The sequence below is a fragment of the Zalophus californianus genome, chromosome 14 (genome assembly GCF_009762305.2).
Source record: "Zalophus californianus isolate mZalCal1 chromosome 14, mZalCal1.pri.v2, whole genome shotgun sequence".
Classification (NCBI taxonomy): domain Eukaryota; kingdom Metazoa; phylum Chordata; class Mammalia; order Carnivora; family Otariidae; genus Zalophus; species Zalophus californianus.
This window is the reverse complement of record NC_045608.1, coordinates 43751509-43769080: the sequence shown is the minus strand read 5'-3', so window position 1 is coordinate 43769080 and position 17572 is coordinate 43751509. Positions and strand designations below refer to the sequence as shown.

The following is a 17572-nucleotide window of genomic DNA, read 5'->3' as shown; positions in this document are numbered from 1 at the left end:
AAGTCAAAACAAAGATTTACTTTTCAAGTATCTATCAATTAAGCAAAAATTTTTAAAAATTGGTAATTCCCAGGGTTGGTGTGATGCTGTGGGAAAATGGGCAGGCATTCTCCCAGTGCCACTGGTGATGATATAAATGAGTACAACCTTTCTGAAAAGTAACTGGTCAACAGCTATCAAAATCTGATATATGCATACATTTTGACACAATTTCATTTATTGGAATTTATCCTAAGGAAACACCTGCATAATTTATTTATTTTTATTTTTATTTTTTTTAAAGATTTTATTTATTTATTCACGAGAGACAAAGAGAGAGAGAAAGAGAGAGAGAGAGAGAGAGAGAGAGAGAGAGAGAGAGAGAGAGAGAGAGAGAGAGAGAGAGAGAGGAAAGCAGAGGGAGAAGCAGGCTCCCAAGGAGCAGGGAGCCCGATGCGGGACTCGATCTCAGGACCCTGGGATCATGACCTGAGCCGAAGGCAGGCTTAACCACCTGAGCCACCCAGGTGCCCCAAACATCTGCATAATTTAGCAATGATATATACAGTACTATTCATTGTAATGCTGTTAACAATTTTTCACTATTAGAAATTACCTAAATGCCCACTGACAGGATTATGATAAATATCCACTTAGAAGACTTAACATGAACCATTAAAACACTAAGATCTAAATGTACTGATGCAGAAATGCATCCATTTCATACTGTTAAAAGAAGAAAGTGAATTTCAGAATATGTATTGTATGACCTCATTTTTGGAATAAACTACACACACACAGTAAGTCCTGTAAAGACAGACAGACCATGCTAAGAGTGGTTATCTTTGGGGCCTTAGATTACGGGGTAGTTGTACTTTCTATTTTAAATATTTCTATTTTGTGTGCATTTTCTACACAGAATACACATTATTTCTTTAAGTTAGAAATAAAGGTTTTTAAGTTTTTCAGTGACTTAGAAGACCCATTCACAGGAGTTATCTTAGTAATACACTTATAAATATGATTAGATATTTATAAGTTTTTGTTTATAAGGTTGGATTTCTTATCAGCCTCACCTTCTGACCCAGGGTGCTTTCTTGCTCATTGGTATTGAAAACAGTGACATTTTCCAGATTAAATTGACTCTGCAAGTTAAGACCTATTAAATAGAAGAAAAAAAGATTTTCAAAGCAATTCCACCAAACAACTAAGCTTAAGACTATAACTTTGTTGTCATATAACCAAAACGTATAAAATGATAAATCCATAATTAAACAAAAGATCAAGTCAGAAATACCACCGCAATTGATTTTCAAATCCTTTCTAAAAGTCATTCTTTAAGGTGCCTTTAGAGTATCCAGAATTCTACATACATTATAACAAATATAGTTGTCCTTGTTATTAATGGTCTAGAAAAATTTCAGAGTGCAATACATAGTAATTTATAATTTCGCTGAAGCACAAATAAAAATTGTATTAATCAATATTCATATGCTGTATATACATATAATCAATACCGTGTATGTTGTATAACATATACAGTAAATATACTTTAGCTAATGAGAGCTTTCTCACTGTCAAAGAAAAAACTTATAAACGAGCAGGAATAGGGGCGCCTGGGTGGCTCAGTTGGTTAAACCGCTGCCTTTAGCTCAGGCCATGATTCCAGGGTCCTGGGATCGAGCCCCACATCGGGCTCCCTGCTCATGCAGGAAGCCTGCTTCTCCCTCTGCCTGCCGCTCCCCCTGCTTGTGCTCTCTCCCTCTCTCTCTCTCTGTGTGTCAAATAAATAAATAAAATCTTTAAAAAAAATAAATAAACGAGCAGGAATACTGGTGCTGGATTAAACTCAGAAGTATCAGTATGAAATCATGGTTCTTGTTGTTGGTCATTTAAAAATACATACATAGGCAGATACAGAAGTAAATATAGATGTATATGCATACATGGGTTAGTATACATATACATATGTTTCCCAGCTCTGTCCAGCAACAGAACCCAGAAGGAGTGATACTCCACTAGTAATGAGCAGATCTGGGGCCCAGATATTGGGGGCTTCTAAATACCATTCTTAAATAAAAGGTATCAGGCTCTCTGGAGAAGTGGGTGATTCTAGGGGTGGGGTAGAGAAAACAAAAGATGAGCCCAGATTCTCTTCTCATACCAGGAAAACATAAAAGAGCTCCCAGTGGGCAAAACTAGAACAATCTGAGCGAGAAACTAAATAATTATACTATGGGACTGTAACCCAGAGAATAAAATATCTACAAATTCACACTGAAACAGATGACTGAATTAATAAGTAAATAAGTGAGAGGAAACAACTTTTGCTTTTGAAGAATCCCAAGTAATACATGTAGAAGGCATAAGAGAAATAGAAAACCACCACCAAGGCAATCTAAAAATTATTGCTATAGGCAAAATTCACTGATGAATGCTAAAATTAGTGGGCAAAGGTCTAAAGAGAAAAAGAGTATTTGCAAAGCCTCAAAGTATTTCCCTTCAAATATTAATTACGAATGTAAAAATAGTAACTTAGCAACAGAAAAATATGGTGATCAAGGATACCACCACCAATAACAAGACATATCAATATCATGTTGAAATGATGCACCAAGTAGGGCACAGCACCTCTGTAGTCTTTCCCCAAACCCATACCCTCAATCTAATTATGAGAAAAATCAGACAAACTGAAGGGCATTCTGCAAAATACCTGATCAGTGCTCTTTAAAAGTGTCAAAGTTATGAAAAAAGCAAAGACTGAAACTGGCGAGAGTAAAGCAATGTAGCAACTAAATGCAATGTGGGATCCCTAAACAGAAAAAAGAAAAACATAAAACTGGTAAAATCCAAATAAAGTCTATAGTTAACAGTGCTGTACCACCAATGTTGATTTCTTAGTTTTGGTAACTGCACCGTGATCATGTAAGAGGCTAACATTAGGTGAGGGTTATTCAGATACTCTCGCTATTATCTTTGCAACTCTTCTTTAAGTCTAAAGATATTTCAGAACAAAAAGTTAAAGTGAAAAAACCTATGCTAGATCAAGTCATTAAGCTAGTGAATGAATCTGGTTGCCCGTTTAGCACTGACTACTAAAAGTCTGTCTACTCCCTATTTATTATTCAGTATAGCACACACCATAATTACACCAAAAATTTCAGTCATACTTCACCACATGCTAAATTACATGCTGAACTGGCTTTTTGAAGGTCTTGGGATATACCCTAGTGAATGTCAAGCATCTACAAATGTTTAAAAAAGATAGTATAAGAAAATATCTCAAAATGCCAACCTAGCTTATGTTAGGGTGGTAGGATTAATCATAAACAGCTTTTTTCCTTCATTTTCCAAATTTTCTGAAATAGGTTATATTATTTTTATAATTTAGAAATTAAATGTAAAAATATCATTTATAGCATATAATGTCTAAAGCTACTTTAGCAATGTTATTACTTTTTCAACCAGTCAATAAGAGAAGGAAAAAAATGGTTTCTCTATGTCTCGCCAATTTAGTAATGCTGTACATTGAAAAAGAGGTCTAAAATGTTCTTTAAAAAATGATGAGATCTACAAATAAAGGGGATTAAGAGGACACTTATCTTGATGAACACTGAGTAACAGAATTCCTGAATTATATCATACACTTGAAACTAACAAAACACTGTTAATTATACTTCAATTAAAAAAAGAAAAAATAGAAAGAAAAAAAGCTATAAATAACATACATTTGAAATTTTAGACAACATTCACAAATTCCCAGGGCAAAAAGTTACCAAAACTGTCTCAAGAAAAAATGAAAAGTCTGAATAGTTCCAAATCTGTTGCATAAATCAAATCCATAGCCACAAAACTTTATTGTGGCTGTTTCACTCGTAAATTCTACCAAACATTCAAGAAAGAAATAATAACAATTACTCCAACTCTTCCAGAAAAGAAGAAAAATGTGAAAACTTTCAATTCATTTTATGAAAGTAGTTTAATTTGCTATAAAAATCTAACAAGATCATCATAGGGAAGGAAATTTACAGGCCACTCTCCTTCCTGAACTAAATTCACATATCCTTAAAAAAAAAAATTAACATTCCAAATCCAGCTACATTTTATAAAAAGGCCATATCACAACCACATTTAGATTATACAATGTAAAAAAAAAAGAAAAGAAAAGGATGAGAGTGGAAGCTGGAGATAACCAGGAAGGACAAAAACAAAAAGGAAAAAAAAAAGGCTGAGAATTGAAACCTTGTTCTTAAGTCTTCTACAACTTCCAGAAAAGAAACTACAAATTAGTAATTAGGAGGGGGCACACTTGTTTCACAAAACACAGTCTTCATTTATCACAGATTTAAATGGCAACTAGGTGTCTGGCATTGTTCTAGGCACAGAGAACAAAGAAGTAAACAACACAAACACACTGAAAATGCCAGATGGTGTTAAACGCTAAGAAGAGATTTGAAATCAGATGGTGATAATGGTGACTGCGGTGGCAGGTTTAGATTAGATGCTCAAAGAGAGGCTCCCTAAGGAAGTAAAATTGAGACTAACAGCAAAAGTCAGTAGTGTGACAAAAAAAGAACAAAAAGGTCTACAGAGGGGAGAGTTAGTGCCAACACCCTTAGGTTCCACTGACCCTGGTATTTTGAAGGCATCAAGGTGAGATGCCAATTCAATGGAGAAAGAATAGTTTTTTCAACAAATGATGCTAGGACAACTGGGTATTAACACACAAAAGAATGAAACTGGACTCCCACCTCACACCATACACAAAAATTAACTCAAAATGGACCACAGAGCTAAATCTCTTATAAGAAAACACAAGAATAAATCTTTGCGACCTTAGATTAGGCAATGATATATACAAGGTATAAACCATGTTCACAGTGCTGTTCTAGGCAATGAAGTAAAATTTTTTTTTTTTTAAAAAACAGTAAAGAGCTGACAAGAAAGTAAGGGATATGTGGCAAACATCCAGAAGGCAAGTAAGATAAGCAATGCATCATCAATACTTAAAGCCACTTCTGTCTTGAGTACATCTGCCAAACAGAATTATCAGTTGTAAAATTGAGCTACCCTTTTCGTAGCTTCCTGAAGCTAGAATTATAAAGCAAATCTGGGCCCAAAAAAGGTGGGGAATCCAATAAATCCCACCCCAACCATCTTCAAGGCTGAGAACCTATAGGGCTATAACCCTCAGATTAAAATAAACCAAATTATAGTTCAGCGCCAAGTCTTCTCAATGTTCGAAGGAATAACAGGCCTTAAACTGGGCTGAATTAAGGTAACCGTGGAACGGTGATAGCCTCCTTCTAATAGGTGCCTGGCAGGAGCAATGAAAACTCTATCTGGAGAAAAGTATCTATCCTAGGCCTCAAAACTAATCCCTCAATATTTTCTCAAATATAACACCCAATACTAGCCAGATACACAAACAGATAAGACATCCTGAGGAACAGTAGAAACAAACCCACAAAGACTTAAGGTACTGGAATGATCAGATCCATAACAATGCTTACCCTGGTTAAAAAACTAAAGCACAAGTTTGAAAACATGAGCAGGGAATAAAAAACTAGAAAGTGACACAGCACACTTAAAAAAGACCTTCAACAAGTAAAAAATAAAATACAATGAAAACAATAAAAACTAAAATTAAAAACTCATTTAGCAGCTGATCATTCATAGTTTAAGAAAGATAGTGAACTGGAAAACTGTTCTGAAGAAATTATTCAGAATGCGACAGCTAGAGATAAATAGATGAAAACATAGAAAGAATAAGAGACAGAGGACACAGGGACAAGGTATCATAATGTTTACCAGAGTTCCAGAAAGAAAAGAGAGGTATACACAATATTTGACGAAATAATGGCTAAAATTTTTACAAACTGGATGAAAGACACTAATCCACAGATTTGAGATTCCCACAAATCTCAAACATGATAAAGAAATCCACAGTAAGATACATCATAGTACAACTGGAAAAAAAAAAAAAAAAACAACCAAAAACCCAAAACGAAGAAAAAAATCTTAAGAGCAAAGAGAGAAAAAAAAAATCTAGATTATCTTCAAAGAGGTTAGACTGATATTTGTGTTGTCTAGAGAACAACGGAAGACAGAAGGCAGAGTAATGATTATCTCACACATGATGAAATCCTCTATCTAGTGCCAACCTAGAATCTTTTACCTATTGAAATCATTCTTGAAGAATAAAGATTTTCAGACAAAACACAGACCTGCACTAAAGAAAAATCTAAAGGGGAAATTTTTCACAACTAGAAGGTCAGAAATACAAGCAGTAAATAACTTAGAAATCTAAATTAATCTTGATCACATTAAGTAGGAAAGAAAAAAACCCACAGATCTAGCATGACAAAAAAGAAAACACACAGAAACCACTGCCATCATATACTATGGGTCTCACTTCATGCAGGCACCGTTGTAAGCTATTCATGTATTTTAATTCATTTAATCCTCACAACAACATATGAAGTAGGTGGTATATTAGCCTGATATTAAGGGAAGAAGACCGAAGGAAAGAGGTATTAAAATCTGGCATATGTGAACAGAATGTGGAGAGCTCTGGAGAACTGGTTATATTCCATTTCTGGAGTTTGACAGTGGTTACACAAGGATTTAATTCGGAATTATAGTCTACATTTATTTTATGCACTTTTCTATATGAATGTTATATTTCACAATAAAAAAATGGTAAAAGAAATGAAAGGAAATAAATGTGCCTCAATAGTAGTTACTGTGAGGGAGAAAATGGAAGCAGAAAAATTGGCATACATTATAAAATGAAATACAGGCATGACAGTTCATACCTACATATGTGCGATTCAACTACACATTTTTATTATTAATAAGCTTGGAACTTAAAGAACCAACTGTCAAATTACTATGTTGTACATCTGAAACTAATATGTCAACTATACTTCCAAAAAAAAAAAAATCAATGACTTTAAGGGTTACTTGTATTATACATTAGCAACAGTATAACTATTAACCAATCAAAGAAAATAAAGTGACAATTTTCTATGCTTTTAACTTTATAGAACTCAATAATAATGATGATGATAATTCTTGATAACACTTCTAGAGCATTTACTATATGTCAGACACACTAAGTGCTTTAAATATACTAACACATTTAAGCCTTATAATCCTATGAGGTAGATAATATTACCTCCAGTTTATAGAATGGGAAAACTGAGACACAGAGAAGTTAAAGAACTTGCCCAAGGCCATAGAGCCATTTTTCTTGTTATCATCACAGCAGCTCCTAATCCATTAAAAACTGAAAAATATTTTCCTTCAAAGCATTTATTTAATGTATAAAAACTTACCTGATTTCTCAGATAAAGGGAAAAGCCTGGCCAAGAAGAGTTGAATTCGTCCACAGAAGACTGTATTCTGGGATTTTGATAATCTTCTCAAGAGATCTAACAATATATGGAAATGAAGGTTATAGGAAATCATTCTACGTTTATTACAACTATACCCAAATTTGTTAATCAGTCTGTCAAGAGTATTTCCCTAAAGCAGTTCTCAAAATTGGAGTAGAAACTATTATCCCAAAAAAGCATCAAAAAAATTAGGAATAAAACTAATTTAGCATGGGCAAGAAAAACTTCACTGAATTTTTTTTTTTTGGTTTTATGTTTATACCCAGAACAGGAACAGTTTAATTTAAAGTGAATGATCAGTTTTAATAAAACAGTCTGTTATTTAAAAATGAAGATACTAATCTATTTTTAAAATTTCATCACTTGTGTTTAACTCAACTACTAGCCACATTTGTTTTAAAAAAAAATCATTTACAATTGAATTACTTACCATTGCACATACGTAGTAAGTAATTTTTCCCAGCAGAATAGAATGTGTTCTGAAATTAAGACAGAAATTATCACTACTGTTCAGAAGTTGTTGCACTCTTCAATAAGTCACAGCAAGTAAGACATTAAAGAACACTGACATACACTGAGTCTACTATGCCACTTTTCACTTTTTCCCCCACAAATAGCATTTTCAATTAAGTATATGTTCACATATATAACAAAACATGATACTGTTTTAAACACGTGAAAGTGTGCATTTTCAAATTAATTGTTACTACTCAAATTTTGCACTTCAACTTTTTCTACACCATGACTCTTACTTGGCCCCCTCAAGACAGCAGTACAATTCCCTCAGAAGGACAAACATTTTGGCAGTCAGCAATACTAAAATATAAGCAAAAAAAAAACCAAAAAAACTATCTTCTGAACTCTGGATCTACAGAAATATATTAGCAGAAAAAGAAACTAAGGCACTTACTGATTTCCAAGTAGCAACATTTTTTTCCACAAAAGTGAATATTGTGTCACATTGATCCAAAGGAAGACAATCCAAAACATCTCCCAACAATACAAAAGGTGTAGATGCGGTACAAATACCTTCAAGTGGAGCACAAGCCAATTTAAAAGTTTAAAAAAAAAAACTGTACAGTAAAATAGCCCATGCAAAATAATTCTGAAGAATATCTTAACAGTATACTTAGTGACTCCTAGGAAATTTTTAAGAGACAAGAAATGGAAGCAACCTAAAAGTCTCCAAATGGGTCATACTTAAGTAATTTTTGGTATGTGCACTCAATAATAATGATGATGATAATTCTTGATAACACTTCTAGAGCATTTACTATATGTCAGGCACACTAAGTGCTTTACGTATACTAACACATTTAATCCTTATAACCCTATGAGGTAGATAATGTTACCTCCAGTTTATAGAATGGGAAAACCGAGACACAGAGAAGTTAAATAACTTGCCCAAGGCCATAGAGCCAGTAAGTGGTAGAGCTGGGATACGAACCCAGGCAGTCTGGCTCCACAGTCTGTTTTCTTCACCACTAAGCTATTCAAAAGAATATAATGCAGCCAATTAAAAACGATGGTTATGACGACTATAATAACTTGGAAAATGCTTATGATATAATGTTAGGTGAAAAAGGCAGGATTCAAAACTGTATGTTATTATGGTTACAACAATAAAAGTTTTTAAAAAGACTAGAGAAACAAAAAACATATACCAAAATGAATGGTAGTTTTTTAAAGTAGAGGAATTATGAGTAGTATTTTCCCTTTTGCTCATTTCCAAATGTTCCATAATGTTGCTAAATATCTTTGTGATTTACCTTCAAAAAAGGTAAAAAAGTTTTATACTGATTTCAACTATTAAACATTTAAAATAAAAGCATCGTTTGAGGGGAGAGAATGGTATAGTAAAAAGTCGTTTATTTCAAAATTCAATGTTACTTAACTAAAACAATAAATTAAAACATTTTTTAAAGAAAAGGTCATTTGGACTGGCTAAACATACTCCCTGCTCATTCTTCCTTCTATTTTAAGGTAACAGTAATACTTGGTTAAGTGTTTAAGAAAAGTAGCCTTTTAAGCCTTGTACGCAAAGAAAATATCTAGGGAGCACTGTAAGCCCCAAACACTGCAGTTAATATAGTATGTTCAAAAAAAGAAAGTAATATATTCAGCTCTACTCTGCACTGGTATGATCACATCTGGAATATGATATGAGGGAAACTGCCAAGAACCAGTGGGTGGCATAAGGAAGCAGATTTTAACTCAATACAAGGGAAACCTGACAAGATTATCTAATAGAAATCAAAACAGTAAGCCCCATCCAATCGGCATAGATGCTGGATGACCACCTGCCAGGAACATTACAGAGGCGGGGCAGGATAACCAGAGATAAGAATGGGCTAGGCAACTGCTGAAGTCCCTCACCACTTAAGGTTCTGAGATACTATATGTCCTGTACACCTAAGACATTTGCAAGGCATACTCCCTGCCTGTAGTTGCAACATAGTTTGACATAAGTTAACTCAGAATTATAGAAATTAAGAATTACCTAGATTCCACTCCCAAAGATTCTGATTCAGTAAAACTAAGCTAAGGTTTTGCAATCTCATTTAAAAACAGAGATTCACTGGTAATTCTGATGAACTGGACTACAGCATGATCTCCCAGCATTTTTTCACAACCTGCGCCCCAGCCTCTGAACGCCTTCTTTGCTTCACCTTAACCTTGTCCACAGATACTCTCTTCAGTTCCCAAGCACCTTGCTATGTTGATACTTCTATGGTTTTGTATACAATGCTTTTTTCTACCTAGTCTTCCTCCTCTCGATCATGTGGCAAATTCCTGCTCCATCTTTCAAAGCACACAGTAAATACCAGTGCATCTAAAAAACTCCTGATGCCTTTGAACAGGCCACCCCATCTATATTTCTGAAGCACAGTATGAGTAAATTATAGCATTTATCATAGCTTGTTTATTTTTATGTAGACTATGAGCTTTCTGAGGGCAGGCATTTTTGTACTTTTTAACCAGTAAAGTGTCTGACACTAAACAGAAGCTCAATAAATATCTGCTGAGTTGAATTTAACAAAACATATTTATGGATAATTTGAAAACATGTCACATAAAGAATACAATAATAATCTCTCTCCAGAAGGACAGGACTTTTCCCCATCCAATTAAAATAAAAAAGCATCTAAGCTTTTATCATAAGTCCTTATCTTTCTCAAATAAAGTAGAAGTTCTAAAAATAGACTGTACAACTTTAAGAGTTAAAAATATTACCAGTCTACAAGAGTAATACATCAAGGTAATCAATGAACTAAGCAGACTGCTGTTTGACAGAAACTGGACAAGGAACACTCTGCTGCAGAACTTATTCAAGTATGCTGAAAGAATGAACATCTTGTATAAAAGTTTAACATGTGAAGTAAGAATTTATGAATTATGCTTAAGTTCACAGAATAGCTTGCTGCTACACTAGCAGACCACTTTTACCTTGAATGTTCTAGTTTTTGTAGGAATAGGTATCAAAATAAATATGTAAGTAATGCTTTGCAGATTAAAAGGCACTTTTCATATAAATTGCCCGAATTAATAAGTATTTCAACTAAATTTGTTAGAGTACTGATGAACTAGTTTTTCAGTTTCTTTATGCAAATATTTAATGAGCTCCTACTATGTGTTAGGCACTGTGTACTTCCTATACGCCTTTTTTAGTCTTGAAACTAGCCCCCACTGCCACTGCCCCCATTTTAACAGTCCCCTACCTGTTGTCCTGCCAGCAGTCTCTCCCGATCCCACTCCTCCTTCATAGCTCCGTTAGCATGGTATACAAAGCCCTTTACAAATGACCCTAAGCTACCCCTCCTGCTTCCTTCCTCACCATTGTCATCATCCTCCCACCCCTCTGCTCCATGCAACTTTTTAGCCAGGCTGAACTTGCCTTTACATAGCTATGTACTCCTTTCTCTTTCTGCCTGACAAATCCATCATCCCTCACATCCCAGCTCCTGTTACAGCTTCCCTTCTAAGACCTTCCTGATTCCTTCAGAGTTTAGAGAGTCACTTCAACCACACTTCATTCCCACTTCACAGTAATTATACCTCAGTAAAAAATGTACACCTGTTTCTTCCATTAGCCACTAGGCTCCTTATGGGCAGGGATATGTTTTCTTTACCAGCGAATCTTTTAGTCCTACCTCGGTACCAGGCACATAGTAGATGCTCAATAAATATTTACTGAATGAATGAAACAACTGGAGAACAAAGAAAGTGCCAAAATGTGTGCTGTATACTAGAGATGAGAAGTGTGAACTAATTTCATTAGGACAACTTCTTGGCAAAGGTGGTAGGCAGAATTTGAAAAATGAACAAAATCAAATAGATGGAGAGGTACAGAGAGAATAACTTTTAAATAAAGCATGTCACGTCCATGATTACTTTAGAAAAACAACACTGTACTTACCTTCAGTTACTCCCCCAATAGCAAGAGAAATAATAGCTAAAACGTTTTCACATGATGAGTGATTTATCTACCAACAGAGGAGAAAACAATTTAATTTAGGGGCCAGAGTCCAGACTAGTTTGCTAACAATAAAAACATATCCTCTGACATTAAAGTATCAGAAATCTAAGATAAACATATTTCTTAAAGAAAATAAAATTACTTTCTAAGATGAAAATACAAAAAGTGAATAACAGTAATAGAATCATTGTTAAAAAAGATCAAGTAAATAGGGGGTGATTCACTTAAAATCCAATGGTCTTAGGAAGATGGTTACATTAGCATGATTATGGCTACAAGCTAATCAAGTACAGAAGCACTGAGGCTATAACTCAATCAATGGCACAGGGCAAATGGAGGGCCAGGGGAATTAACTATACTGGTGCAACGAAGTGTCTGAGGGTTTTAATAGAAGGGAGGTAGTGCTTAGATTCCATAACATTATAGAAACTAGCATTTTTTGAGTGTTCATTATGTATTGTTTTATACAACCTTGAAAGAATGTTATATTCCCTCTTACAAAGGAAATTGAGGCTCAGAAAAGCAAAGTAACTTGCCCAATGCCTCACAACATGTAACTGACTAGGTCTGAAGAAGAGGAAAAAAGTGAGTTTTGATAGAGAATTGTTCAAAAGAAAGGACACTGTATTATGGCCATTAAAAAAGGATCTAGCTTGGGCGCCTGGGTGGCTCAGTTGGTTGAGCGACTGCCTTCGGCTCAGGTCATGATCCTGGAGTCCCGGGATCGAGTCCCACATCGGGCTCCCTGCTCAGCGGGGGGTCTGCTTCTCCCTCTGACCCTCTTCCCTCTCGTGCTCTCTGTCTCTCATTCTCTCTCTCTCAAATAAATAAAATAAAATCTTTAAAAAAAAAAAAAAAGGATCTAGCTTCTTGGGACACAACTCTCACTTGACCAAGAATAAACTGCTGAAAGTTTTCCCTTCCTTTGGGTGCCCCACTAATGGTAAATAAATTCAGAGTTTTCATGTTTAGGTTAAAATTTTCTACTGAAGTTGGATAGGCTTTGGTTATTTTTGTATACTAACTGATGAGGTTGCCACAGGAAAATGAGGGCATGGAATCCAATTCCCATGCTGAACATCCTTGGACTAGACCTTCACGCTACCAAAGGTGGGTCACTGTTTATAGAGCAATGTGAGAGGGTCCACCTTCAAATTCTAGTTCTGGCTCAGGAAAATCTCATATCAACTTTTCTTATATTCACTTGGAGAGAGCTCATTTGTTAAACCAAACCCTTAAATTGCACTTGGGCTGTCAAAATCCTTAACTATTACATAACTCCTATACTATGATCAAGTCAGCTTTCACAAAGTAGCAAGCTCACTATAGAAAAAATAATCTTGTTTAAATATCCATTCTGAGAATAAAAACAATTTAAAAAATAACACTGATTAATTTAGCAGCCAAATTTTAAGAGTAAAGAAAAACATACTTACAATTTCTTCTTCTAGAACACCTCTGAAAGCTTGGTCAAGGGTACATTTTTTTTCATTTTCACTATTAAAAACAAAAGACACCTACATTTTTTAAACAGCTCAAGGTAAGTATAAAGATCTTGGCAAGTGTATTTCGTGGATATCAATGCCTTACCTGCCAGGTAATTGGCTGAAGGTACTCAACAATGGCTTGATATTTTTGTTGTTCAGGGCCTCTCTGGTAGACTTCTAGAAAAATAAAAATAGTATGTAAGTGGAAAGACAACACTCATCAATATTATGTTCAATTGGAAATGCTTATACTTGGAAAAAATTACCTATCAGTCATTACATCAGTAATTCTTATTCAAATACCACTAAATGATACAGATCCTAATCACTTTAAACTTGACAAGAGCTTGCCAACTAGATTTTCTCATTCCAGGCTTTCCCTCCTACCATTTCTTTAAATATCACATTCATGAGAATATTCTGCCCTTTTTTTAATCTCCAAATGGCTCCTTATTTACAGGCTTTGGTTTTAAAATTTCATAGCCCCCTCTCAGGTCCTTAATTTTATCTCCCTCAGTCTATCCAACCTTCTTTCCCACAACCGCCTAACAGTCTCCACTAAGGTCTAGCTATTTTTTTCATTATTTTCTATCAAGTTCACTCTAGTGTATTTACTCACTGTTCTTCCCACCGGCTCATGCAAATTCTATCCATTCTTCAAGACCCATCTCAAGCCCCACCTTCTCTAGTTTGCTCAGCCCAGTCCCCGACACAGTCAATATTGAATACTTGTTAACTGTCTTAGTCATAATTCAAAGCCAAAACAATAAAAAGGGATTTTGGCTCAGTAGGTAGAGCATGTGATGCTTGATGTTGGGATTTTAAGTTTAAGCCCCCCTTTGGATGTAGAGATTATTTAAAAATAAAACCTAAAAAAAAAAGAAATATGAAAGACAAAAATATTGCAAAGTCATTCATTCTGTGGAAATTCACATGCACTTGGAAAGTCATCTCATTACCCCCAGGAGTCTGATTTACACTGGAAATGTCCATTCCCAATTCTGCCAAGAGTAGACAGTATAATGTTGGGCATATCTCCTTATCTCTTTGTGCTTCAATTTCCTCTTAAATAAGGGGGCTGTTGTAGATGCTTATTACTAACAACAACAGTGGCATCACCTGGGAACTTGTTAGAAATGCAGACTTTCAGGCTCCATTCCAGACCTACTGAACCAGAATCTCCAAATGATTCCACTGCACACTGAACCTTAAGAAGCACTGCGCTAGATGATCTCAAATTAAACGGTCCCATCCGGGACTAATATGATACTGGATATTTCTAACAGTTACTCTTAGCAGAATTTCAGAGCACCAGGGATTACAGAAAGAAAACGACTCTAAAGACATAAACAACATATCACCTGATTAACAAACAAACCCTCATTGTATGGGATAAAAAAAATAACGTGCACACAAGAAAACTTTTTATTCTGGCGTCACTAGAACTAGGTAAGCACAGTTAAATATCTGAGTAGTTGAATCATGCCTTGAAATATTGGCGCAAATGCTAAAAACAAATACAGGCAAACAACTTAAAACTGGGTTCTTCATGCTCTGATGGGCAACATAAAAAGAATACTGGGTCTGAAGTCAGAAAACCAGCGAAGTACATCACCTTACTTCTGGGGGGGGGGGGTGTGGTCTCAAGTTCTATCTCATCTATCAGTATTAACCGAACTTTGCCTACTTCACTGTGCTATTCTGAGTTAAGGTAACACGAAAACACTCTCTAAGGCGTTTCCCAAATGCTCAAACTACTCTTCCTCATTGTGTAAGAATAAAATGACATCCGACAACAATTCCCAAGCTGATCTGTTTGCCTTTTCCTACTTAGGATCTCCTCGTTAATCTCTTAGGAGTCAGACACCGAGGGTTAAAGGGTGGTGAATGAGCGGCCGGAACTACCACCTGGCAGCTAAGGAGGCGGAGCCGGCGCCAGTTCTCTGGGCTAAAACCACTCGCGCCCTCACCCTTAAGCAATTTTGGAGACACCTGTCTGGCAAGCGAGCACTGCAAAAGAGCTCGACCGCACCGGAGGTAGTCTGCGGCTGAGTCCTCCACGCGGGCCACAAAAGCGCCCAGAACGCCGGGTTCAGAGACCTGCGGGCAGAAGGACGGCGGCGGACAGCACACGACCCACGGAAGGGGCAAGTAATGCGTCTTTCCCACCTCCCAGCCCCCGACGGGGCCGGGAACCGACATCGCGGCGTACACACCTCAGTTCCCGCTTTACCACAGGGCAAAATTCGAGTATTTTCAGGGAGACGAGGAAAAAGAGAGGCGGGTTAAGGCCCCACCCTGCCACCGTCCACTCACCGTAAACCGCGTCCGCGCTTCAGGCAAACTGAAGAGCGGCGGCGTCGGAGACATCTTCTCGGCGGCGCGTGCCCGCCACCGCGCTGCGGCGCCCGCCGATGACGTCAAGCGGGAGCAACGAGATTGCCGTCTCCGTGCGCGGCTAGAGCGGCCTATGAGCCGAGGGGTGGGCCCGCCGGCCTCTGGGAGCTACTGTGGTGAGAGTTCAGCCGGGCGTTGGAAGGCTGAGTCGGCCACACTATGCTAAGTTCGGATTCGTGGAGAACCCTAGGGTGACAGCTCATGGGCATCCTCGCCCTGTAAGCTCGGTGCTGCCTGGCGGGAAATAGGCCGGGACGCGCACCAGCGGTGATTTTCCTGCTTAGGGGAAGCCGGGTGAATGACGGCTAGTAAGGCTTACTGAGTCGCGCGGGAAGGTAACCGGCCTGGGAATCCAGGGCAGGTGGGTTACCTGGAAGTGCCCCACGCTGGGAAGTGTTGGCAGTGCCCGTGATTTCAGTCATTCTTCCTGAGGGAGTGGTCTTAGCTACCGCCTTGCTGAGTAGTTCATGGACCCTGTAGTTCACTGGGCTCTGTGGCTTAGGAGCAGTTCCCTCTTCTGTGAAATAGAAACAATGCTGGTTTCACAGGACAGTCGAAAAGCGCGAATGAAATAATGAAAGCAAATGTAGCTTCTCTGGGAATATGAGTATCATTATCAATATCTTAGTATCCGTTAACTTTGCTGCACATAGAAGCCTCTGCTGAAAGAAAGACCGAAGAGGAATGCAGTACTCGGCGCTCGTTTGAAAATGGGTGGCACTGCGTCCACGGTAGAGGCACCCGTTGCAAAATCCTCTTCTCCTTAGCAACTTCCTCCCTTGTCTCCTGACTGGAGAGGCTTGACCAATGAAAAGCCAAGAGGCAGTAACTTTCTCAGTTGGAATTATGCTGTGGGGAAAGCAGCACTGACCTAAACGCTCTTATTCCCTTCCATGTGTACCTGCTCCCTTCGTGGACATCTAACGAGAATACAGGAAGTTTAACCAAAAGATAACTTTGCATAGTCTTGCCCTTAAGTGGGAATTGTGAACAATGGTGGCTACTTGAAGCATTACAGTCTTCTTTAAAATTAACAGAATCATTCAGGTTTGTATGATTTAAATTCCAAATTGGCTGAAAAACCTGGTATTAATTGATTTAACAGGTAGCTGATGTAATAGGATTATTATTATATTACAGATGATTATTAACTATCTGGAGCACAACTAAGACCTGAGAGGTAAATAAATTTCTCTTTTTTACGAGAATCCAAACATAAGAGCTGGAGTTTCTTGACTCATTCACTAAATCCCAGTGACTTAGAATTTTGTTTATTCAGCAAACATCTGTTAGGCACTTTGTACACAGTGGACAGTATTTGGCGAATGAATAATAAATATTTGAACAAATGTTTGAATGAACAGAATAATATAGCTTAATTCTTTTTTGAGGAACTCTAGTTGACCTAAAAGAAATAACCACAGTATACAATTTCTATCATAAGTAATTTAGATAATAGCTGCTATAAGTGATCAAAAGAGAATCAATACCATATGTGGTGGTCAAGGAACCTTTGTGGAGAAGACAGACTATGAGCTGGACCTTGAAGGATTCCAATAGATGTAGGTAGGAGTAGCAAAGAGTGAATAGGAGAAACCTTCCCAATGGAAGGAATGGTATCAGCAAAAGTGTGGAAGGGAGAAGGCACAGTGAAAAATAGCCGTTTATTTTGACTATAACATTCTGCACAGAAATAGGGCTGAAGAGTCAAGCTGGAACTAGATTGTATTAATGTTTGAAACCAAAGAATGTTAAGGGTTTAAAAATGGCTTTTATAGGGGGCACCTGGGTGGCTCAGTCAGTTAAGCGTTTGCCTTTGGCTCAGATCATGA

General features: G+C 37.0%; 1 protein-coding gene across 2 annotated transcripts in view; it reads right to left on the bottom strand.

The window, feature by feature from the left end:
- THOC1 (THO complex 1) overlaps nt 1–16075 on the bottom strand; it is a 54018-nt gene extending 37943 nt beyond the window's left edge. The window contains exons 1-8 of one of the 2 annotated variants that reach the window (XM_027575283.1): nt 15660–16075; nt 13447–13520; nt 13293–13353; nt 11797–11863; nt 8290–8408; nt 7810–7858; nt 7320–7415; nt 1056–1138 (exon numbers count right to left, since the gene is read on the bottom strand). In XM_027575283.1, the coding sequence (XP_027431084.1) occupies nt 1056–1138; nt 7320–7415; nt 7810–7858; nt 8290–8408; nt 11797–11863; nt 13293–13353; nt 13447–13520; nt 15660–15713 (603 nt within the window). In that variant the 5' untranslated portion in view covers nt 15714–16075. The remainder of the gene's footprint in view (nt 1–1055; nt 1139–7319; nt 7416–7809; nt 7859–8289; nt 8409–11796; nt 11864–13292; nt 13354–13446; nt 13521–15659) is intronic. The other variant, XM_027575282.1, reaches the window with a different exon arrangement.
- Between the last annotated feature and the right edge of the window lie 1497 nt (nt 16076–17572).